Raw genomic sequence first — 26,866 nt, forward strand, 5'->3', positions numbered from 1 at the left:
ATAACATTGATATAAGTGATTATGCTGATTTAAACCTATCAGTATTGTAGTTATATAAAATATTCACAGGCAGATTTGCTTTATGTATTTCCCCGGCGTCAAATCAGGCACATATAAATGTCAGGAAACACGACTCCTGGCTGCATGTCAATATCCATGGATTAGGTTTATTTGACAAGTTGTAAGAAACACTTTTGAGTTTCGAGTCCATCCTTTAGTGTAATTTGTTTGTTTTCCTTGAGTTTTCGCAGTTTGCACTATTAAATCCAGTCATGCAGGACTTTGCCACTCAGTCCAGCTGAGGGAGCGTGTTCCGACAGGAAAGTGACGTCGATGCATACCCTCTATTGCGTCATACCCGCGTTACCCTCGGTCTGCCTTGGTTTCCGGTTTTATTTTGTAGAAACCATGGAAACACCAAAGACACTTTAATATATTACACGTTTTAATAGATAAGGGAACATCTGTTTTGATATATTTATAGACAGAAAACGAATTGTTGTTAAATAGCTCAACACATTTAGTCTTATTGTTTAAAACTAATTTTCTTGATTTTTTTTTTGTTTTGTGAGTACCATGCTTTGCCATGCCTCAGAGAAAAACACTATTTTGTCAAATAGCTAACATAGCATAATCAGATGCAGCTTTATTTTATTAACAGTAATACATCATTTTCTTAATCATACAATATGTTTTACAATTAATTGCATGCCATTTATCAACACAAGACATCCAATATTTAATATGATATTCTAAAATCGATCTATCTTACTGCAGTGTGCAACAAGTGTCTCACAGCAGCCGCCGAGTAAACGCACAGAGTAACGTTATAACATTTTCAACACACTCAAATGTATCTAATAAACAGAGCTGTGTTACCTCATACTGATGACCGGAATAGCAGAAGTGGCGCCGGCGACTGTGGAATTGCTCCAGCGGCCTCATTCAGCTCCCACAACACTCGATCCTGCTCTGCTTCATACTACAGTAACGTTATTAATCGCATCCATGAACATAATTTCTTATCGATTCCAATCCCTATTCTTTTGCACCGTCCGTTGAGATGGAGACCACATGTCCCAAGATTCCACTATAAAACTTGGCGTCATCAAGCTACGCCTTTGTTTTGAATAGGCCTCTAGTTTTATTATTACATATAGTACCTTCAACTATATATTACGAGTTATTTTGAAACACTTAATATTAAGCATGTCTCATGTTTAGGATAAATTGAATTATGCAATTTCCCTGTAGCAGCTCAATCTGTCGCTTTTTTCAGATGTAATTCAGTAATACCAAACTACTGTGTATCGATATAAATGGTATTGCCTCATCATATATAGTTTAAAAATATATACGTTATATTGTACAAACTCGATATACCACCCAGCCCTTCTAATGTTACACAGAACATGGTCTCGTTTGCCATCTCAGAGTAAAAACCAGCATCCTTAGAAACGCTTTGAACATCATAAAAAGTCAGTGAAGAAAACACCTCCCCAGGCATTGACTGGATTGGTTACATTGTTTGTGACATAGGAAACAAGCACGGTTTCAAACCATGTTTTCGAGGCTGTCCTCGGTATACTGGAGTTTTAAGGAGAAGATACTCTGCAATGGTGCTGACTAATGATTTGCTTATGGTTTGTCTTAAAGCATATTAAAAACACCACATAGACATAAACAACCTAAAATCTTGCTTTTCACCACAGGAGGTCTTTAAAGATGTGTCTTTTTTATCCACTTGTTTAATACTTTCTTTTCTTTTTCTCCTTTCCACAGCTCAAAACTGCAGTCACACACTACACAGTCCAAATGGGACAATAGAAAGCCCCGGATACCCGTATGGATATCCCAACTACGCCAACTGCACATGGGTGATTGTGGCACAGGAACACAACCGGATACAATTGGTATTTCAAGGCTTTGCCTTAGAGGAGGACTTTGACATCCTTTCAGTCTACGATGGGCAACCCAGTCCAACAAACTTACGGACACGGTAAATACAGGACACTTTATTATTCTGTGTGTGTAAATGCCAGATCATATCTCTTGGATTTGCTAGCCGACATTACTTTCCTAACAGTTTGAACTGTGTGAAATGTGTGCGTGAACTTTGGATTTACTTAAGTGTCCCAAAACTTGTTTAAAGCACACCGAATGGAACGAAAATTTCATTTCAGGTCTGTATCTAATGTCCTGAACATTGAAGTCCTCAAATTGATTCAGTGCTTTTGACTTTATCACTGTCGTGGGTCTGAATTTCTCCCTTGTATACTCTGAAAATAAGAAGAAAATAAAAGGATTGAGGCTCTAGGGATTGAGCGGAGTAGATATCCTCAGGGGGAATGTCCTTGGGGCTTTGGCCTGTTTTCCATTCGAAAACTAGCATTTTGAAAAGCTTGCCTACATTCATAGATCCCTTCTCAGATAGCAATTTTCCTGATGAAATGAGTTATATAGAAAACATTGCAGAGCTCTCTGAATTTGCTTTTTCCCACCCTTTTTATGTTACCTTTCTTTATTTAATAAAATGTGTGTGGGAAACGATGTGCACAAGGACACTTTCAAGAATATATACAGTCATACTCAAAATTATTCATACCCTTGGTAAATATGACCAAAGAAAATTTTCTGACAAAAAACAACAACATTTCTCTCATAATGAGAATCATTTTCCCCCCATTTAAAATTATTATTCTCCAATGAAAGGTTGGATTTTTGTAGATTTTTTAAATAAAAGATCCAAAGTATTAACGATGCAGATTTATTTTCACAGCCTTCTTTGGTCATATTTACCAAGGGTATGAATAATTGTAAGCATGACTGTATATATATTTTTTTTACATTTCAAGATTCAAGGACAGCTTCCCGCATAGCCCCATGTTTCCACGGTGTTCTATGAATGTTAACCTTGTTCGGCATGAGCAGTTTACTTTGACAGTGTATTATTAGTGTCAGCTGAACTTCATGTCTTGTAGAAATCAAAAGGATATTGAGACTATTCCAGTTGGATGTTGTTGATAGAGAAAGTCTGTGTTTCTTGCGCTAGATCGTAACATCACACAACAAAACAATGAGTTTGCGCAGTGCTGCAATGTTTTTTTTTTAATGTTTGTGAAACTTTTTAAGTGGTAGACTACCTTTCAAAAGTACGTTCGCCCCACCCCCAAAGAAATTAGTGCTTTTATTCAACAAAAATGCTACTATTTCAAATAAATGCTGTACTTTTGAACTTAAACTTAAACTTAAAAAAACAAAAAACAAAAAAAAACCCTTGAAACCAAAAAAAAAAACCCATCACGGTTTACACACATATAAAATATTAAGCAGCAACTGTTTTTAATATTTATTTTAATTATAATAATATAATGTTTCTTGAGCACCAAATCAGCATGCCTAAGTGATTTCTGAAGGATCATGTGACACTAAAGACTGGAGTAATGGTGAAAATTTGCCATTACAGAAATAAACATTTTAAAGGTGCCCTAGATTCAAAACTTGATTTTACCTTGGCATAGTTGAATAACGAGTTCAGTACATGGAAATGACATACAGTGAGTCTCAAACTCCATTGCTTCCTCCTTCTTATATAAATCTCATTTGTTTAAACGACCTCCGAAGAACAGCCGAATCTCAACATAATTATGTAACAGTCGGGGTGTACGCCCCAATATTTGCATAATGCCAGCCCATGATGTTCCCAACATTATAAAAGGCATTAGACAAGGGCATCCAGTTAACGTCTGGAGCTGCACACAGCCGAATCATCAGACTAGGTAAGCAAGCAAGAACAACAGCGAAAAATGGCAGATGGAGCGATAATAACTGACATAATCCATGATACCATGATATTTTTAGTGATATTTGTAAATTGTGTTTCTAAAAGTTTCGTTAGCATGTTGCTAATGTACTGTTAAATGAGGTTAAAGTTACCATCGTTTCTCACTGTATTCACGGAGACAAGAGTCGCCGCTATTTTCATTTTTACACACTTGCAGTCTGTATAATGCATAAACACAACTTCATTCTTTATAAATCTCTCCAAAAGTGTAGCATTAGCCGTTAGCCACGGAGGAAAGACCTCAAATTCACTCAGAATAAAACTTTTAACATCCAAATAAAGACTTTACTCACATAATTCGAAGCATGCATGTGAGCATGCATGACGAACATCTTGTAAAGATCCATTTGAGGGTTATATTAGCTGTGTGAACTTTGTAAATGCGCTGTAATATAGTCGACAGCTCGTGTGGCAGGAAGCACGCGTCTTAAAGGGGCGGCGCCGAGTGTAAATCAGTGCATTGTTAATGGTGCCCCAAAACAGGCAGTTAAAAAAATTAATTGAAAAAAATCTATGGGGTATTTTGAGCTGAAACTTCACAGACACATTCAGGAGACACCATAGACTTATATTACATCTTGTGAAAGAACGTTCTTGGGCACCTTTAACATAGAAAATATATATTTTTAAAATGTAATAATATTTCAGAATTGTACTGTTTTTAGTGTACTTTTGATCAAATGAATGGAATGTTTTGAATTATAGTGTAACAGATCATTTTTAAATCATATTTGGCCATATATTTGAAATTGTGACATTGGTTGCGCTTTGGTAATTAAAAAAACTGACATTTGCAGTTGAGCATTGAAGAAAGCACGCTAACCATTTAACATAGTCGTGACAATGTGACATAGATAATGCTTATTTCTACTGAGAAGACAGTAGACATTACATTAAAGTTATTTTAAGAAATGTATTTCGCTCTATAGCTGGATGGATTTCTTGGCCTTTCTTCGTTCAAGATCACTCGGGTAGTCTGCTCGAGTGAAACATACCATTCCTCCCATGTGCTAACTGAGTTGATGACACGTTTTTGTATTCCTTTGGTCTCAAAAGAGATTCCATTGGCTGCTCCTGCCATTCCATTATCTTTTTTCTTTTTCTTTTTTTTTTCCACTCTGACATAGGACCAGTGAGTCATTGTGAACCATTGCTTCATTTTACTCTCAATCTGATATCTCAGATCTATTGAAAATGTTTTACCCAAATAAATTTATGATTTAACTATTTTCATTCACAAGTATTTGCTCTTATCACACAGAATACCATATTATCCTTCCTAATTTCTGTTGAAGCAGTTCTCAGCTAAAATGTAATCACTCTGGAGATTATTTGGTTTGAAATCAGATTTAAATAAGTGCTGTTTTATCTACCCAATTATTAATTTGGATCTGAAGCTGTTTGCTTGTTGTAGTGGGTGGATTTGAATGTATTGTGTGAAAAATATGACTGTACAAAGGTCTCTGAGTCACCATGTGATATTTACCATGAATGCTTCCAGTGTTTTACCATAGTCAGATCTGTTGGCTGATATTTGTTCGTCAACAGGTGTGTGCTATCATAAAACTATGATAAAAAACTTGTATTATTTGCTCACTTGTTTTCAGTCTTCCATTACATAAAGAATTAGCTTCTGCATTTTTATTTCAGTTTATGTTTTCTGCATTTTAGTACTTCAACCTCAACTTATTTTATTTCAGTTAGTTGCCAAGACATACATATATTTGAAGAGATTGGTTCCAAAACGCGATAAACGCCATTTTCAAAAAAATTTTGTTTCTGCCAAAATCAGTTTTGTGTCTGGTCGGTATTGAAAAGTCATTTATTAATTTTGCGCAAAATGCGATATCCGTTGTGTTATTCTGTCATGTTTTCTCCCTTTCTTTCCAAAACGCGACAAACGCCAGTCTCCCTTCTCTGCAGAACGCGATATATCCGCTCAACCAATCACAGCGCACCATTCCATGCACTGTAAACCGTAATGGCGGCGCTCTGAATACACCCCGCATCCTTTATCTACTTTGTACTTTGTGATCAACAAAAACAGAAAAATGAATAATTTCGATGAACATTGCTGAACCTGTTGTGGTTTCTGCAGTGGGGAAGAAACGCAAGCCATCGAAATCATTTACGTGAGGAGATTAAGAAGGCGAGGCACTCGAGTCGGGAGGAGGAAAAATGCCGGCTGTTGCTTGTTTCACGACAGCATCAAACTTCTATCACGCTCCCTAAACTGAACTGTTTATTTTAACGATGCGGTGACGCCAGATACGCCTTGATCGGTAATGACAAACAGAGACATAATTAATTTATAACATTAACAAGATGACTCGTTGAATTCATTTTGGGAGCGACGACTGAATGTATTTTTAGTCAAATGCATGTACATAAGATTAGTATTGACAAAGTTCAGAGGCTGTCATATATGTGAATTAACTTACTTTCAATATGAAAAAATAACTTTTATATCGATGGATTAATTGCATTTTGAAAAAAAAAAAATCAAAACAAAAAAAAACGTGTCATGCATTTATTGCATTTTGGGGAAAAAATAATAATTTTTTATAATAAACCTTTGAAAATCAAAATCTAGATTTGAATTTTTAATGTTTTTATAACCAAAAGATGCAATGTGAAAGTTTGAAACAGAAAAGAGTGGTTTTCATTTTGCCACTTTCTTGGTAAAGAAAACACCTTTTTACTCAAATTAATCAAAATGGATTTATAGCGTTTTGGAACCAAACTCTTCATTTATTTATTTCATCTTTTTGTCTAACTTAACAATTAACTAACTAATTTAACTAACTTTCAAATAAATAATTTCACTTTTAGTTAACAATAACAACACTGTACTGTACTTGATTTTTATTCCTTAAATGGGCTGGAATAACACAATAACAGACACCATTTAATGGTAATGCAATATTGGATATTAGATATTATCTCTGGAAATGCATGAACCAGTCAGCTGACATCCTTGACGTGTAGGTGAAGATTCAGCATCTGTCACCCTAATTGGTGCTGTGCAACTGCTGTTGTTGTGGAGGCATCAGTGGGGCATTTTTTATTTATATTATTCTGTCATGGGGTGATGGGTGTATAATGTATGTATGGATATGTTTAGACATCAGATTGAGGACACACCAGTTTCCAAGTTGGTGTTTCCACCCAAGCATTTGGCCATTGTATAATTGAAGCTTCTACAACACTGATGATCTACTTTCCTGCAGAATTTATTTCCAACACACCTGCTTGCAATTTTCAAATGAGTTTAAAGACCATTATTAACTGGTTCAGGTGTTTGTTAGAAGTGAAACTAAACTCTGCAGGAAGTCGGATCTCTGGGAGCAGGATTGAGCTAAAACATTTACACTCCATATGAGACAGAAACTGAGCTTTGGCTTAGTCCCATCAGCTTACACAGGTTTTCCAAATCCAACTACAGCGATCACCTGCATGAAAGCTCACAGACTGCCGCTTTTAAAGGGATAGTTCATGCCAAAATGAAAATTTTGTTATAATTTAGGAATACTTCATGTTGTTCCAAACCTGTATCACTTAAGTTATTTTGAGAAATGTCTCTGGAAATGTCTCTTTTTTTTAAAATGTAAAATGGAAGTCAATGGTAACCAAAACTGTTTGATTACCAACTTCAAACCAATCTTCAAAATATCTTCTTTTGTGTTCCACAGAAGAAAGTCATGAGAGTGAGTACTGTAACTGATGACAGAATTTTCATTTTTGAGTGAACTATCCCTTTAACTATAGTTGCGTCCCAAATGATGCACCATACACTATGCACTTATACTCTATGCACTTACAGTATGCACTATTTACTCATCCATGTAGTGTGTGAATTTTATAAGGTTATTTTGTCATTCAGCTTCGGAGTTTGACAGCCCCTTCCCCTCTGGTACATAATTAATGCTGCGACAGTTGAGTGCATGAAGTTTTTACAAAATTCCACACTTCGTTTTTTCCGTTAATTTATTGCATCATCCTGGTATTTAAAGTGCACTTTTTCTTTTTGGAATTTCAAGTGTGAACACATTCTCGCACTATTTATACTTAAAAACGTCATAGAATAATGCATAAGTACGCAAATTGAGACGCACCTTATATTTTGTACACTGCTTAAACATTCATGACCCTGAAATATATTAAAATCTACTTGTGCTTGTTCTTGGTTACTACTGACTAACATATTTTTTAGGGTTATTTGATCATCATTTGATTATTTACTGCTGCATGATAAACTGTAATTATTCATTGTCAATATCAAATGAATGGCTGATATTAAAATTCTGTACTATTTCATCAAAATATGAAATTAAATATTTATACAAAATATAAATTAAAAACTAAAATCATTTGTTTTAATTGATACACTTGAATTTGGGCATTCATTACTATGTTGCAATATACAGTTTGAAAAATGGATATTCATTTTGATATTGAATTTATTTAAAAATAAAAAAACTGGAAAAATGTTCTGAAAGTGATTTCAACTATATTGGTATTGTTATATATGAGGTGTGGACATATTCTCGTAGAATTAGTTAAAACTTTATACTTATAGTTATCATCCTTGAATGATCACAAAGATAATCTAAATGTAAAAACAGGCACTCAAAAGTGGCACAAATGTTTTGCGAGGGTAGATTTTCTGGGAAAAACCCAGTAAAGGTCTTTGGACTGTGGCTCTATGCTCAAGCTATTCGCCTAAGTGCTTTGAACAAGTCAGTGACAAGCAAAAAAAAATAAAAATCTCTTTATTCCCTGTATTGAGGAGTTCATGCAGCGGGGGTGTATGGGATTTGTGTAGTGCCAGGTGAGGAGTGGTGGCCACTTTGTTTAATTGTTCTTATTTATTTGTTTAACTCCAGGGCTGTGCTTCCTCTTGATATATGGGTGGCTCCCCAGCCAGCTTTTATGAAAGAGCAGGCCTCCGACCAATCCCATTAAATCAGACTCTGTCATCCGCCTTTTCCTGCACTGAGTCCGATCCAAAACAAGCACCATTTGGTGCAGTGCATGTAAGCAATGAAGTCCACTTTGATATGTTTTTTGAATCCACTCCATATAAAAGAAATGATGTACCTTATTGGATTCTTTCACAGTTAAATTGAATTGATTGTGAAAGAGCTAATTTAGGGCTGTTTGTGATGCCCATCATCAATAATTGCTAGTTTCCAGATTCAATTCTATATAAATCCTCACCTGCAGTGGGTCCAAGAAAAAAGCATTTTTTCCATAATAACTTAGCTTTCTGTCTAATGTCTAATGCTTGCCACTTAAATGCTGAAAATTCAAACACATTTTATTAAAATATTCTGTTAAAAGCTTTAGATTGCATAACGTTGCAAGTCATGTATCCTTAATAGCATTTGAAGGAGTTGTTTAGAGTAATATGAGAAAACAGCTATTGGAGGCTGAAGCTCATGAATTAATACTCTCATTTGAAATGATCACCAGAGGAACATGCAGAACTCTGTTAGTGCACTCGAGGAAGGGAATTAGGTGATGATGAGCTCAGAGGTGTTTTTGGTGCTCACCTGTGTGTTCGTTTTAGGTTTTGATGTGTTTTTAGGAACTGAATGTCCCCAAAATGTTCTCCAAAATGTTCTCCGAAAGGACAACAGCTTCATCAAGGGATACATTTATGTCTTATTTGATATGTAGAACTTTTATTTTGTCTTGTCATGACTGTGTCATGTGACATTTCAGTCACATGACACAGTATAGACTTAATATGTAGATTCAATGTAGATTTAATATGGCTTCAGTGTTAGCATGTTTATTATATAGCAAGCTGCAGAAGAATTATCAGCAGAAATGGATAAAATTACTAAATGGTTAAATAACTCTTGTTTACATCTAAATGTTAGTAAAACTGTATGTATGTTTTTTTCGAAGTCTGCAAATAGAGATCCGGACCCTGATGTTACAGTAGCAGGTAGAAGGTTATCAGTGGTTCATGAGTATAAATATTTAGGTATAGTACTTGATTCACAACTCACATTTAAAAAACAAGTTAAAAAAGTTGGAAATAGAATTAAATTCAATTTGGTAAATTTTAGACATATTAGGAATAATTTAACCACTGAGGCTTCAAAGTTATATATTAATGTTATGATTTTATCACACATGAATTACTGTTTGACCAGTTGGACACAAACAAGTGGGACTACTCTGCAATCATTAGAAAGACTCTATAAGCAGGCTTTGAAAATATTGGACAAAAGGTCTAATTCATATCACCATTGTAAAATTTTAACTAAATATGGGTTTTTAAGTTGGGAAAATATGATTAAATTTGCAGATATCCTACTTGTGTATAAAATTTTGCATGGTATGGCCCCACCTCCACTTAATGAATTTATTAAACAAAATTTTAACTTATCTACTAGAGCCACTACTAGAGGGGACTGTATAATACCTCATAGAAGAAGTGCTTTTGGGCAGTCAGTATTTTCTTATAGAGCAGTACATACTTGGAATACTATACCCATAGAACTAAGAAATATTACATATCTTTCTTCTTTCTCTAAAAGGATAAAAGGGTGGTTATTGGATAATCAAATATGTATTCATAAATAGTGGTTCTTTGTTTGTTTTTTGGTCTTGTATGTATTTTTTTGCTTTTGTGTGTGTGTTTACCATCAACCTGCCAGGGACTGCAGATGAAAATTAGCCAGAATGGCTAAATCTGGCACATTTACATAAGAGACTTGTTTCTTGTGTTAATTAATGTGCATTGTCCTCTTTTAAAAATAAATAAATAAATAAAATAAATAAATAAATATATGCAAAAAATGGGAGGCTCTCAATATGTATCAATTTATATAATTCTACAATATATATTTAAAATTCATTGAGAGAGGATATGAGAGTAAAATAATGCAGGTAAGAGGTATGCCATTTGAAGTTTAACTGTTGTGTCATGATTCATTATCAAATGTCAGAATGAGGAGAAAAAAAATGTCCTAAATAAATCATTTATTATTTGAAAGAACAGATGCTCTGCTATGCTCCGTTATTGAGGTTAAATTATGATACGTTTGTTCCCTGATTTAACAGGATGTTTTCAGGGGAGTCATGCTATAATTAATTATTCATAGTGTGATAGAACATTGTGTGCTCTGTTTGGTTAAGTTTGAAGTTCAGCTGCATTATTTGCTGTCAGTGCAGTCTAAGAAGTGAATGCACATTAGTCTCTGCAGTCTTTCATGGGAAGGCACAGAATGTAAAAAATGAAATGAAGTCAAAAGTTCACATTTATGTGTGTCAGCATAAACAACAAGTTTAGAAGCAAGTACCAAATCGCATTGCAGTACCAGGAGGTTTTACCATTATTAAGTGTACAAATACATGTGCTTTGACTTTTTTTTTTCTTTTTGGATTTCTTGGCAGCAAGCTAGGATGCTGAATTTCGGATACATACATCTCAGCACCAGTTATTCAGAGCCTAAGTGAGCCCTATCTAAAAAGGCACATTAGGAGGCCCATAGTGTCTTCTTAGCAAGCTAAAAAGCTGAAACTTCAGTATGTTCATATCAGAGCAGCCCTCTGGCACTTCTAAGAGCTTTATGATCTTGAGATATTCACACACCTCACTTGTCCCCCTGTGAAGTACCTGAAAATGTATATTTAAAGACCTACAGTGTATATGTTTAGTCCTTTGTTTTCCCAGTAAAGCCCACACTCGCAGCCTTGCAAATTATACTTAATTTGACTAGTATGCATACACGTGTGTACAAGTCTCTCTTTATTAAGTCTGTTTTTATTATTACAGTAGAGTGGAGCTCTGTATGCATTGTAATAGGATGTTAAGATACATTGTAATGTCAAACAATGATCTAACCATTTTTTATTTTGTTAATAGTTATGACAAAAACGTCTGTACACATCTGGCCTAAATGTTTATCTTATGTTAGAGGTTTTCAGCTTCGCTTGGCATTCTGATACAGTTCCCACTGGTGCACAAATATAAAGTATACAGTGGTGCTGCTATCACATCTTATAAATAACAAAAACTAAGGTGACACCTACCATAGACAAACGTCGTACTCCAGTATCACGTTTCATTGTTGGGCTCGAATTGATAAGGTAAAATCAATGCTATCTTTTCTGTCTATACATTGTATACAAAATGTTTTGCAAATTGATAGCTGTCATTCAGTTACAGCAATGGGCGCAAGGTGCACACAGTTGACCAATCACAAAGGATTGGGCCGTCTGACCAATCAGAGCAGTGTAAGCTCACGTAAAGGAGAGGTTTAGAGAGAATGATTCTTTTAACTGCTTCAAACGAATCGTTTACGAGGTGAAATTCATTGAGGTGAAATTAAATGTACAGTATATTATGAGAAAACAAAAGTGTTTTTTTGACCTTGCATGCATGTAAATCTGTTGTAGGAGAACTCCCAAAACAATATAAGGAACCTTTAAAAAGGCATAATAGGGGCACTTTAAACATTTAAGTAAGTATATATTTTTTATTTATTTTTGTATATAGTATTCAGTAATATATGTCAGGATTATGTGGTCTTTTGCATATAAAGGACATAAGGGAACGCAATGGAGAAAAGTTATATTTACAATATCCATTCAGCAGAAAGTGTTGCCTTTCTGGCTTTCCTCTCTCCATATTCCACTCCGTTTTCCCCTATCCAGTGATTTATTCCTCACCAGCCTCAGGTACTCGATGGAAATCTCAGCACTTATTGTTGGCTGTAATATTGGCAGAACCATAAATGGAAGAAACATTACTTATCTTTTTTTTCCCCTCTCTGTTATACAGTTCCATATAGTTCCAGCCTGAAGCAAAGTTATCATATTTCTCTGCTCTGATGAGAGGTGAAGAGGTCATGTTTATGACTAAAATGTCAGCTAGCTAACATTATTAGTAGCTATCTTTACTAATTCCCATAGATGATCATGCACATTTACAGTACCACTTGTTTGTGAAGTTCTGCAGTGTGGATAAAGAAATGAGCAACACATGTTAAGTTAATGTTAAATGTTAGGACACACTTAGCTGAATTTGTTGTTTAAAAAACTTTTTATGTTTGAAATTAGTCTTATTAGGTATGAAAGACAGCATCTATTAACCTTTAAAGATGCCCTGTCAATCAGAAACCTGACAAACAAGGCCTCTTTTTTATCAAACATAGAGCATATCAGAAGGGGCTCAAGTGTTCATTTCAATCAGTTTTCATAGATAATGTAACAGTTACATACCCTGTATGGCCACATGCCACAAGTCTGAATGACATTTACCTGTGGCTTATGATAAGCCGGGCATATTGTCAAATCCTCTTAGTCTTCAGCTGATTTGTAACTTTCTCTTTTTATTCATTCCTCTAATACACCCCTCAATCCCCTGCTCTCATCAGTACACCCCACAAGTGTGAAATGCGTTAACAAATTAAGCTTGCACCTCCTAAAAAGTGACAGAAGCAGTTCTCAAGAGAAGAAGTGATAATGAGTGTAATTGATCTGGTTTCTTCATAATGAGACACCTGTAGAAGATGTCTGTATAGTTGATTGAGATCATGAGATCGTACGGCCAACCGAGGGAGAAAATTTTCTATGATGCCATTTTGTCAAATGTTACTTTCTGACTTTTATTTTACTTAAAATATGGTTGGTTGTTCTGTATTCTCTCAGCCCACTGGTATATGAAAACAGGAAGATGCTTTTTGCTGAGGAGATGAGAGGCTAATGCTGAGCATGATGGCTGTCTTCCATTAGTCTGAAAAAGACTTTTAAACCAAGGTTAATTGAGTCAAGTTTACTTCTGAGTTGTTTGTGGTGTAATTGTTGGAAAGAATGCCAAATACCATTAATCAGAAATTAATGGCCTACAGAAGTTAAGAGTGCTATTGTACGTCTCATGGGATTTAAAAGGCACTTGAAGGTTCTTGTTTTAAAATGAACAAGGTATTGCTATGAGATAAACATGGTCATAGAAGTTTAGTGTAGGCACAATATGTTGATGCTATTTAAGTTATTATTGTACAATATTATTTATTTATTTATTATATCAGTATCAGCCAACAATGTCTCAGTTCCATATTGTGTACTAGTGAATATTATAGGCTAATATTGCACAATGTCACGGTTCCAGTTATATCAGCAGATATTATTTATTTATTTATTTATTTATTAAATTTAATTTTAATTTAATTTAATTTAATTTAATTTAATTTAATTTAATTTAATTTAATTTAATTTAATTTAATTTAATTTAATTTAATTTAATTTATCTGTATCGGCCACTATGTCTGTTTCCATGTCAGTTATTGGCTGATATTAGTGGGGTTTTTTTTGTTTTTTTTTAATGGTATCAATATTGGATATTTAATTCTGCATGCTCATTTTACCTTGTTATTTAACACCCTAAAGTTAAATCACTTGTAGCATTTAAAATAATTTTTTAAATTACTTTTTATTTAGCATTTCACTTCAGAATTTAAATGTATCAGCCATTTATCAGTTATTGGCCATAACATGAAATAATTATCGGCTTATTGGCCACAATTGGTGAATCTTTAGTTTTGAGGCAGAAAACTCAAATGTGTGCTAGAATTACCTAATTAATCAAAGAATGGATTGGGAAGTGAAATGAAGGGAACAAAACTGAAATAACCAAATAACTGGCAACATGACCCATTTCTCCAGCCACTAGTTGTGGAAAGAAATGATGCTTAACCATTTAAGATAGTATCGACACTCTCTGAAACATTTCATACCCTCATTTACCTTAAGTGTCCATTCATTCTGCTTAATGTTCTGCATTGTTTTGTTTCTGTAGCACAAAGCGGCTGTTTGATGTCGATAAGCCAATACAGTGAAGGCGAGGAGATGGAGATGAGTGTTGGGAGAGGAGGGGGTGAATATGGGACTCTTCTTCAAGCTCATTAAGAGATGGAAGGAAGTGGCTTCAATTAACTCCTTTAATTAAAATACTTGTCATATTGCAGTGGTGAGTCAGCATGTCGGTGAAGGGTTCGTCTCCTCTAGAATGTAAATGTGAAGGTGCTTGGCATCTCTGGATAACATGGCTTAATGTGGATCCACAAAGATCCTCCTAATGGAGTGGATGCATGGATTCCCTAGCTGTGCGTATTGCTCCCACTTGCTCCATGAATGACAGATTGTTTTCCACCTGTTTATGAGCAGCAAAAAATAGTGTGGACGAAGAGGGTGGAGATGGAGACAAAGACAAATAACGACAGAGCCATACATAGTCAGGCTGAGAGGAAAGGTAATGGGGAAGGGAAAAAAAGATGGAGGGAGATAGAGAGAGGACGAAACAGAGCATGAAAGTGAGATTGAGGGAGTCTCTCAGCAACGGTCAATGTGTTCCCAATGCCCTTTTGCATCTAATCAAATCAGTGGCTAAACCTTGTTTTGGAGTTTATTAGAATTTAGACACACTGCTGTGGGAGACTGTGAGGAGGAAAGAACAATAAAATAAACTGATGTACAAATAATGCAATTTCGGCCGTGGCCTCCAAGGCTGAATGGTTTTTGAAAGAGTCAGGATTAGGTAGCGGCTGAAGCCCTGAGCTTCCTTCCTAACTCACACTTCGACAACGAAGATAACATTTGAATAATTAATCTGAGAGTCTGTAGGGCTGTGCGAGTAAGAAAGAGAGAGAACGAGAGGGAGAGAATAAAAAGATGAAAGAGGAACGGGTAGGAAAAGCGGACGGGCAACTAAGGGAAGAAGCAAAAGAGGGAAAGGGGAAACCAAAGTAAATATCCCAGAGAATAAAGAGAAATAACTGGGGAGAAGGTCTTCGACACTCTTTCCTTCCTCTATCTGGGTCTCAATATCCAATTAAAAATTTAATTGCAAACAGTTGGCTGGAATATGGATTCATTTGTGATGCTCTGATTATTGGTATAGACCTGCTCAGAATGATGGGTTTTGATTGATTTGTTATTCTTTCAGCTAATCAACCTGTTTTTTTTAAGATTACCTCTTATTCATCACTCTTTCTTTATCTTGTGAGCAGAAATAAGTACCTGTAATCAGTATTAGTCTAGTTACTTTGCCAATAACAAGAATATAACAGTAATACTGTAGTATGCCTAAAGACCTTTGTGAGTGTTAATATTTATTCTTCAAATGCACTGTAATCATCTTAGATCAAGTATGACATGTTAGCTCTGGTTTTGAAAGTCACGATAGCCCCTTTTACACATACGGTCTTTACTGTTAAATTACAGGTAAGAGATCATGTGTGAACAGGACCTGTTCATAAATCCCAGTACATTGTTTCTGGCAATTTACCAGTAAGGGAAGTTGCAACATTACCAATAATTTACCGGTATGATGCTGTGTGTGAATGGAACACAGAATGAAGATTACCCGTATGAGCACGTACAAAGTCAGAACTCGCTGACATACGAAGTCTACTTTGAGCCAATCATACATTTTATGGGCCAAACCATTCTAATGGAGATGGCGTACTCTGTAAGCTACACTGCTTTTTTAATAGTTTTTCTTTGTAAATATGCGCTATAGTGTTGTCACGGTACCAAAATTCCAGTAGTCGGTACCGATACCATGAAAATTTTGGTACCACAGCAAAATCTGTTGGAATCATTTTACTATTTTATATAGCCTATTTTAAAAATATTAAATATGATTTGGAGTGTGTGTGTTTGTGTGTGTATATAGGCTACCTCAATTAAATACATTTTAAAATATATATATAAAAAAAAAAAAAATAAATAAATGCTCAAACATCCATTGTGTACTATTGAAAAAACCAGCATATGCTGGTAAGATAGGTTTTGAAGCTGTATGCTGGTCAAATGCTGGTCCTAAACTGGTCCTGCTGGTCCATGCTAGGCCTAAGCTAGTCCTGGACCAGCATAAACCAGCTCAAACCAGCATTAAACCTACTTTACCAGCATATGCTCGTTTTTTCAACAGGGGTAACAGACGTGCGTGTTTATTTTAGCTATTCCGTCAGTGAAACAACACACTACAGCCTGTAAAACTATGAAATAAATATCGGTAAATAATGGTTACCTAAATAATAAGAAAGTTAAATATTATTTAAAAAAAAAATTGTTTTTTATTTCCACACAAAGACGCGTCATATAGCCAAAGTCCCGATATTACTTTGATATAGACTGCTTTGCGCTTTGAGAGGGATACGGGACACGAGCAGGAAAGAGACCATTTCTCTTTGGTAATATCATCGTTATCTCCTGATGCTACAAATAACTGACACTTGTTGTAAAAGGTCTGAAGAGACATTCAGACTATGTTTGATTTAGCGCTGCCAGAGAAAACGAGTAAGTAAAAATCACCGGCGTGTGTGAAACGCGCTTTACAAATAAACTTGACGTGCCTTATAAAGTCTAATAACAAGCACAAATGTGTTAAATAGAAATTGACGTGCAAGCAAAAAGCTTTGGTCTGTCCTACAGTGTTTTTTTTTCTACTTTACCACAGTAAAGAATGCGAATAGCCTATAATAAGCCTAAATGCGAACGAAAGAAACATTTATAATCCCCTGCGTGAGTGAAAATTTGGGAAAAGAAACAGATGTTCAGTGGAATAACTAATGGAATATTGTTCAATTCTCTGCTAATCAGTTGACCAGATCGTGATTCGGAAAACAGAATACGAAGCTTAATTGTATGGACTCGCACACCTCTCTCATTCAGCATTAACCAAAATTTTTCCATGGCTGCTATGTCACATTTAATTGCTAACCTATTATTTCTTCTGTAAACAAAGCTTTGTGCTTCAGTCATGTCATATTCACGTAAATACTGGCACAGCCCTATCAGTGGGTACCGAATATACAATATACAATATTGGAATGACAAAGGACACAATTTCAGTTTTGGCTGACAATACATTAAAATAATATGGTAAGAAATACCAGTTTGCAATATCAAGCAGCATAACGAGTTGTTTTGTACAGCTAAACATAACTGGAAGTGAATGAAACCGGAAGCCAGACACATTAAAGTTACATATGGCCATGCCTGCACTTACCTGAAAAAGAAGGTGGATATAAATACTAAAACAACATAGAGTTTCTCCCTATGTAGAGTGTTCCTATGTAGAGATTAGTCCATTCCAGTTAATATGCACCTTTTAAAAGGAAGTTGAAGTAACATAGCTAATGAATCACACCCAAAACCTTGTAAATCAATCCAGCATTGCTTTTTGATCACCACCAGGCTTTGTAACTACCATATAGACCAGAATTTACCAGCCTCGACCAGCATGGAAATTTATGGTCTGTTTCAGCAGCACTAAATACTGAAGGCAGGGCCAACGTCACTGCACTCTCTGTCTATGGAGATTACGAACTGTGCGGTTTTCTGAGGCCTGTGTGATGACTGTGAGGTGTAAGCTCTTGTGGTAATAAGTGTCAAGCCATTTACTCGAATTTGCTCCCCATCATCAGTCATAGAGTGTGAAATGAAACACACGTTTTCAAATCCCGAACTGTTACACGGATTAAGCAAAACAATGTCATGGCTTTCCGTCCATCGACCCCAGCCTCAACAGGTTTATTATTTTGTCTTGATGGGTTTTTGTGTAGAGCATGTATGCTAATATACTGTATGTTTAAGAGGCCTTGTGAGGGAAAATGTTGTATTGGAACACTTGATGAATGTAAGCGAGGCCGTAGAGGACGACTGATGTGGATTGTGGGTATTTTGGTCACAAGGGTTATCAGTGTTGTGTGCATATTTTTGACGAGTGCCCAGAGCAGGGTGCGTGATAGGGGAGTGCAGATGGTCATTAGCTGCAATGTTTAAAAGCTCCACAGCCATTTAGGACCATTTATCCCGTAGTGATGAGTTTTGCCACTGTGCTCACCCATCGATAACTCATCTTTCCGTCCTTCTTTTTTTCAGGGCTTTTTATGGCCCTAAAATTCCTCTGCCTGATCAGCACAGTATTATATCACTGCTTCTCCTCTCTGAATAATTTAGCCTGCGCTACTATTTTTCTTCTTGCTCAACCTCACTCCCCTTCAGTATTTGCACCTCTTTGTATTATATTCTCTCTCTTATTTTATTTTATTTTATTTTTTGATCATCCTCTCTCTCTTTTGCCACTGACATTGTGACTAATTTTTATTTTATTTTATTTTTTTCCCTAAGATCTGTGTGTATAATGGTTTACCATGTATTCAAAGTTTGAAATGAAGTAGCATTTAAAAGACAGCACTCTGAAAAGCAGGCAGCTGAGTTGTGACCTCAAGAATCTCCGACTGGGCCTCAGGACAAATGACTCAGCGCATTAGTTGAAACGTTTGCTAAACACAAATAATGGCCTAATTGTTTGAAAAGAGGAGTATTGCTGTAGATTGAAATTAGAAGTGAATAAATCGGGAAGAGCACTTTTTTGCTCCCATACATTAGTGTTTTTGTGCTGTGGAGATAGTAGGAGGGCACAGGAAGTCTGTTGAGTGTGGGACTTCCTTTTTGTAAGGAACTCTGGTACTCTGAATGAAGGGGAGGGGGTGGTGGTGAGATGGTCAAGCTTTGGATTTAACACAGATAGTTATCACAAACATTTCATATTGTAGATGTTTTGCCAGTGGCTATTCATTCATTCATTCATTCATTCATTCATTCATTCATTCATTCATTCATTCATTCATTCATTCACTCATTCACTCACACACACATATAATTGGGCTTTTTTATTTATGCTTTTATTTATCCTTTTTATTTATATATGCTTTTATTTATATAAATGGGCTTTTATTTATTTATGCTTTTTGCATTTATTTATGCTTTAATATTATTATATATATTAATCCATATTATTATATAAATATTATTATTATTTTTTATTACTTTTGCTTGCTTTCATTTGTTTACTTTAACATATTTGTTTGTTTGTTTGCTTATCAGTTGGTACATACAGTAATGATGGGAGTATCGAATACTTCTGGAGGTGCATGTTCCAACCAAGCAACTGAGAAAAAGCAAATATGTGATATGATGGCATTTTTATAAAGACGCAATGTGAAAACTGTTTTACTATTCATATATTTTCAAAGATTAAAATATAAATATTTACAGTAATATTTAACTTCCACAATATTTGATACCAGTAGGTGCTATTAGTGCTGACATTGTTTGTGCTGACATGATCTGAACCAAACCAAACAGACTAATGAGGTATCACCATGGAGATGATATTTGATTTGAGGACTTTACACAGTACAGACCTTTCTAGATACCTTTCACTACCAATGCAGCAGGTGCTTCATCACATAACAAGAGATCAAAAAGAGGGCTTCCATTTTGGATACTCTCAATTGTGATTTATGCCTTAGAGTCTTGCAAGATCCTATACCCCTCGGACCTCAAAACCATTTTTTTGGCTGAAACAAAGAATGGCACTCTATTTATGGGTACCCTATTCCATGCCTGATTGGAAATTATATAAAATCACTTTAGAGTACATTAATTAACATTTGAATGATAATTAATTACTTTTAAATTGCATGTCACAATATATTACCAAAGTCGAAAATGGTCAAATTAAACATTTCCTTTTTTCTTTTTTCTTCTATTAGCAAGCTAGCAGCTTAGCTTACTAGCATAGCATAGTGCTACCTGGTTAAAAAGCTTTTTTCTGATTAGCTACTACAAGATATCAAAATAACGCACTTTGTATTCAAACAGGCATTGAGAAAGTGTGGATAGGATCTTGCACGATACTGTAATACAGTTCCTCACAGATGTTTCTAGCAGATTGGAGTGTGTGTGTTTGCTTTACTTTCTGTGTGTACTCTTAAGTCAGATACATTACAGTAATCCAGTCTGAAGCACTAAACCACTCAACGTACATATTACAAGCCATGATAGACTTGCACTATCCACCCATCATGGAAGCTGTGTAAAAATAGCTCAGGTGACTGAGCGAGAGGTGTTTGAGTGGAAATGTGTGTGGGTAGGCGGAATGGGGAAGCATGTGTTTATGAAGGTTGGAAATGATGGCAGGAGAGGATAATTGGACGGCTTTTACCCTGGACGTTAGCCACTCCGAGGCGCTCCAGTGGGTGCATAACTGCTGCCACCCAGGAATGCTCCGAGTCCTTGAAGACAAGAGAGTTACAGCAGTGATTGTGTTGGACGCAGCAGTCTGCGCTGAGAGCACCATCAATCCAGTTCACCTCATCTCATACCTCTGGTCTACAGGTGAACTTTGTGAATGAGGATCTCTCCGTCCAGGCAGAACAATGTACAGAAGAACCCAATTATTTATGGACATTTCATATATAGCTTTAGATGCGCTCGCAGATTTCCAGCCACCCCCAAAGAAACAAGCTGTCGATTCATTCACTTCAGATCCCAGTTACACCGGAATATGTCATAGGATTGATAGATGCATGCACACATAACATATTCCTCGCTCACCCTTGCACTTTCTCTATAATTTATCCCCTAATGTTTTCACTCTGCTTGCCTGTCAGAATCCTGGCCCTGCATCCGTTTTCCCCTCTCTTTCTTTCCTCTCTCCAGGGTGTCCTTCTTCCTGCTGGAATATGGCTTGCTCAGCGATTCCCACCTTCATCTTTTGAATGAGATTAGTGAAAGGCCAGTCTGCTTTAGTTTGATACTGTTAACATGTTGTTTAAAAAAAAATCAAGCAGGTGGTTTTGGTCGCATTTGTTGTTTTAGCATCTTGTTCCGTGAGTGTTTAAGACGCACTAATTCAAAGTGTCTCAACTTTTAGGAATACGTTCCAAGACCCAAGTGCTCTGTTCCATCCAGTTGTGCTCCTTCTAGCTTCTAGATTTTTTTTTTTTTTTAATGAAATTATTTTTTTATTTAGTAGGGGTGCAGTTATCAAATATTACAGTAAAGACATGTTAATGTTACAAAAGATTTCTGTTTCAATAAATGCTATTCTTTTCAGCTTTCTATTCTTCAAGGAATTCTGTAGAAATATTAAGCAGCACACCTCTTTTCAATATTAATAAGAAGAAATAATAATAACAATAAGAAATTGCCATCACATGAGTAAATTACATTTTAAAATATATTAAGTGTAATAAAAAAGTGTAATATATTTCACCATATTACTATTTTTAATGTATTTTTTTATCAAATAGATGCAACCTTGGTGAGCATAAGAGACTTTCAAAAACATAGTGAAAATAAGTGTAAATAGTGTAAATAAGTTTTATATATTTATATATATATATATATATATATATATATATATATATATATATATATATATATATATATATATAATTATTTCTGAAGTCCAAATGGAAAATATGCAGTTCACATTGGCATGCATGCTTGCTTTTGCTTCTTTGAAACATGCTGTGCAGATACAGTATCAGCTTCCATTATTATTGGAGCAAGGCCATGTCTGAAATCCAGATAGTGCCAACGATGCTAATGTGGCCAGTTTAGTGTTAACCCCAGTTATAGTTTAGTGCTGAGAACTGTAGCGTGGGACACCAAGCCCTGGTAGCCGCTCTGATGTGTGGTGACAGTGGTTGGACGGCGAGGTTCATTATTCACGGTCTGACATTCCATTTAATCACATTTTATTATGAAGCAGTGCAGGACTCCGTAAATCAGCCTGTGCTTGGAGCTCCTGAAGCCTGGAGGAGGACGGGTGGTGTGTTTACGGATGGCTTTAATCAGGAGAATTTCTACAGTGACACCCTCTTCTTAACACACACACACACACACACACACACACACACACACACACACACACACACACACACACTCATTTTGAGAACACACTCATACTGATACTCACATTTAAATGATGCATACTCAAATATTCACACACTTATATTATCAGCAGACTGCATGCAAATACAGAGACGCACACTAGGGGTGGGCAATATGTCAAAAATATATCACAATTGAATTTTTTTCAGACAGGATCGCGATCCATGATTTTATCATGATTCTTTTAAATGTTGGTAGCAGCAGTATAGCCCTAACCCTAACTAATTTCCCCATTTAAAAAATGATACAATTATTATTTTATCTTTGTTATTAAAAATCAGTGGTGGCTGGTGGGTTTTAAAATAGAGGAGGCACAATAAATTGTAGCGGTCTGTGATTCCCTCCCAAGGAATTTTTTTTAATGCTTTAATATGGCTTTTTTGTTCACTTTTAGACAGAAAATTTAAAGATGACACATACAGTATACAGCTAAACAATAAACATATTTACACTCACCTAGCCTATCACTTGAAGCAAATATCCATCCTTAGGTCCTTTTAAAAGAGTATGTTAGGCCACTTAAGGAAGCTGAAGCTGCCTATATTCAACTTAGGCTTGGGGTCTTACTTCGTTTTTAATTTGTAGTTACTGTTCGAATGGTAGCTTGGTAAATTTGTTGACAGTCAAATATTCAAGATCTCTACTCTCCATAATTGAGGTACTTGGTACATTATCAGCAGTTATGACAATAATTATTTTTGGTTGATATACCAAGGGAGGATAGTCTCATCTGCGATGTATTTTCAACACTTTAACCGCTGAAAGTGAAATACTTAATGGTGATAGGCTATTTATTTTTCTTACCAACAGAGGTAAAAGTCTCTGGCTATGGATTTTAGGGCTGGGATACTAAATCGATGCATCGTGATTCTGAGATTTTCCGAATGTGTCACGATTCTCTCTTGAATTGATTCTGAGCTTAGTTTTTACCAGCAAATGGCGCTCTCGGCTAGTTTTTAACTGCACGCTCAAATGCACATGAAGAAGAGTGCTGAAGAACGCTCAGAGTCTGAGAATGTACTTGCAGCTCAGAATGCTTTTATGACGTGAGATTAATGCAAACAGCCCACTGCGAACACCCTTGTAATTCACTTAAACCTTTTCAAACTTTATGAATGATTATTTTGTTGAAGGTTCAAGTGGTGTGTGGAAGGAATTGGAAGCAACGAGAGTACGGCTGTTTCTAAAGCATGCAGTTTCATCTGCTGTTAAAAACTAAGCTCAGAATCGATTCAAGAGAGAATCATGATGCATTTCGAAAATCTCAGAATTGATCAGGAATCAGTTCTCAATTCGTGATGCATCGATTTATTGTCTCTGCCCTAATGGATTTTGCCTCTCCTCCTATATCCCCTGAGACTCACATTTGCACAGTTTTGAAGTTGTTCAGTCAAGAGCAGTGAGTGATTTTCTCCTTGTCTTTTGGTTTTTGATTAACATTAATGATACAGTTGGCAGCAGGTTTATTAGGCTGCTGTAACTTTAAGACCTAAGGCTATGCTACTATGATCTCATTTCAAAAGCAGATCGGGAAGACATTTTAATCATTCACAATCTAAAATCATGATATCGCAAACCCCTAGTGCACACACAAACAGAAAAACACTGAAGCGCATACACACGCCTCGAAGTCCAATCTGTCTTTCCTCCCTCTTCAATGAACTCTTTAAACCACCACCTGTTCTCCTTCTCCAGTTTTGAGTTTTGAGTTTTTTTTCTTCCCTCTTCCTTCTCCAGTGTCCCTGCTTCCTTCCCGATACAGCACCTGGGATAATTGGAAAAGGAAGTTCTCCTTTTTCTAATGGAGACTCTGGACTGGATGCTGCAGTACTCATCCATGTGGAAATGTCTCCTAATGGAGCCCGCCTCTGGCCTCAGCACACCCCAATGCTTCCTGACCAGGCCAGCCTTATTTGGACAGTCTTTAGTGGTATCATTTTAGAGCCTCTTTCTTACCCTCTCAGCCTAGAGGTGATCTTCAATTATGAACTCCTGTTTGGTCAGAAAATGAGTCTGTTCATGGGCAAACCAGAACTATAACTATGCTACATTTTGAGAAAAAAATAAATAAATAAAAACACTAAAAAAATACACTACCATACAAAAGTGATCAAAAATGCAGTAAAACAATAATATTGTAAAATATTATTAAAACTTAAGTAACTGTTAAAAATGCAATTTTTATATAGATTTTTTTTTTTTTTTCTGTTTTGTGCAAAGCTGAATTTTCAGCATCATTATTCTAGTCTTCAGTGTCACATGATCCTTAAGAAGTCATTGTAATATGCAGATGCCTTTTGGTGCCAAGTAACATTTTTTGTTATTATCAATTTTGGAAACTGTAACACAATTTTTCAGGATAGCAACAAAACATTGCTCTGCAATGATTTTTGTTTTGATCGAAAAAATTTCTTTTTGAGGAAATCCGACAATAAGTGTTGTCACTTTGAACAATGGCTTTCTGAGTATGAAGAGGTTTTTGTAGTCTTACTGTACCTAGTATTCACTAGGGATGCAACGATTCAGATTACTCACGGTTCGGCTTGTATCACAGTTCTAGGCTCACGTTTTGGTACGGTTTGGTATGTGCTATGTTCAGGTAAAAAAATACTACTGTCAAATAAAAATAAAGAAAATAAGAACAAATAATCAAACGGCACAAATAAATACAGTAAAGCAAAGATACAAATAAATAAAGCTTTTCAGGTTTTTCATGTATCCAGTTTTCAGGTACAGAATTTGAATAGCTAATAAAATGTAAAACAACATTGCATGTAATCTTCACTGTTTAAATTAAATAAAGATCAATCATTATTAAGTCACTATTCACATTATACATTATACACAACATTAAAAACACATTCAGACAGCAGGAATGCAAGGGCTGCTGTCTCTTTAAAGGGATAGTTCACCCAAAAATGTAAATTTGATGTTTATCTGCTTACCCCCAGTGCATCCAAGATGTAGGTGACTTTTTTTCTTCAGTCGAACGCAAATTATGATTTTTAACTGCAACCACTGCCGTCAATCAGTCAAATAATAGCAGTAGATGGGAACTTCAACTATAACAGTAAATAAAACTTGCTTAGACAAATCAAAATTCAAACCTGCGGCTCGTGACGACACATTAATGTCCTAAGACACGAAACGATCGGTTTGTGCGAGAAACCGAACAGTATTTATATAATTTTAACTCTAATACACCACTATGTCCAACTTCGTTCAGCTTCCTGTTAGTGTTTTTTCGACTCTTATTGTTCAAGTTCCCAATCACTGCTATTATTTGACTGACAGACGGCAGCGGTTGCAGTTAAAAATCATAATTTGTGTTCGACTGAAGAAAAAAAGTCATCTACATCTTGGATGCCCTGGGGGTAAGCATAAACATCAAATTTTCATTTTTGGGTGAACTATCCCTTTAAGACATAATACACGGATCAGAACACTGGTACTGAACACATGCATTCTTTCTCGAGTGTATAAGTTTACTTAAGACTATGTTTGCTAGGATACTCACCAGGTCGGGCATGTTGACATAATTTTGTGTGAATTTGTCTGTTCAAGAACAAGACTTGAAAGAGACCTCAATATTTACGCGCTGTACAAGCGCTTCCGCGTGCACGCTTCGGATGAGTGCACAAATATTCTCACAGAGCTCGCACAAGTTATCTTTCGTGCCTTGCACTTGAATGTTTAAATTGGCAAGGCTTAAATGAGTTTAGTTTAAACACAGATAGCAATGTGTGCTGTTCAGGTCTCACCTCCACTCGTGCGCTTTCAACACCCGGGTGATGAAGGCGTAAATGACTGGTCATATAGAGCATGCGGCACTCACGTTGAGCAAAGTTTAGGGGAAGCCAGAATGCGTATCCATCGACAGAAACATACATTAGCCTAACTCTGTCTGTTTTATTTATTTTCTGCAAACCATATTATAGATGTGAATGCGTCATCAGATATGAGATGAACCGCGATGCAAATGCATGCTGAACCAAGTGTGCAGAGCGGTACGGTTCGATTTTTTTTTTTTACTGAGAACCGTTTCTCCCCTAGTATTCACCCATCTGAGTCATCCACCTCCTGCCTACAGTTCAGCTCAATCAGTTTATCTCTAACAAAGGCGTATAAAATGGCTTAGGCCATAGCCGGGTGACCGTTTGGTGTGTTTGGGCTGATGGAGATTAGATGACAGCTCTGGGATTTGACTGAAAAGACAAACTGACGTGAGCCCTGGAACATGAACGC

The 26,866-nt window shown here is 35.9% G+C and overlaps 1 protein-coding gene across 4 annotated transcripts in view; it reads left to right on the forward strand.

Moving 5' to 3' along the window:
- The window catches only part of csmd2 (CUB and Sushi multiple domains 2), a 343,711-nt gene that overhangs the window by 22,723 nt on the left and 294,122 nt on the right, over positions 1-26,866 (forward strand). For all 4 annotated transcript variants that reach the window (XM_067411157.1, XM_067411158.1, XM_067411159.1 and 1 more), the window contains exon 2: positions 1,783-1,999. In XM_067411157.1, coding sequence (XP_067267258.1) covers positions 1,783-1,999 — 217 coding nt within the window. The remainder of the gene's footprint in view (positions 1-1,782; positions 2,000-26,866) is intronic.

The sequence above is a fragment of the Chanodichthys erythropterus genome, chromosome 15 (assembly GCF_024489055.1).
Source record: "Chanodichthys erythropterus isolate Z2021 chromosome 15, ASM2448905v1, whole genome shotgun sequence".
Lineage (NCBI taxonomy): Eukaryota > Metazoa > Chordata > Actinopteri > Cypriniformes > Xenocyprididae > Chanodichthys > Chanodichthys erythropterus.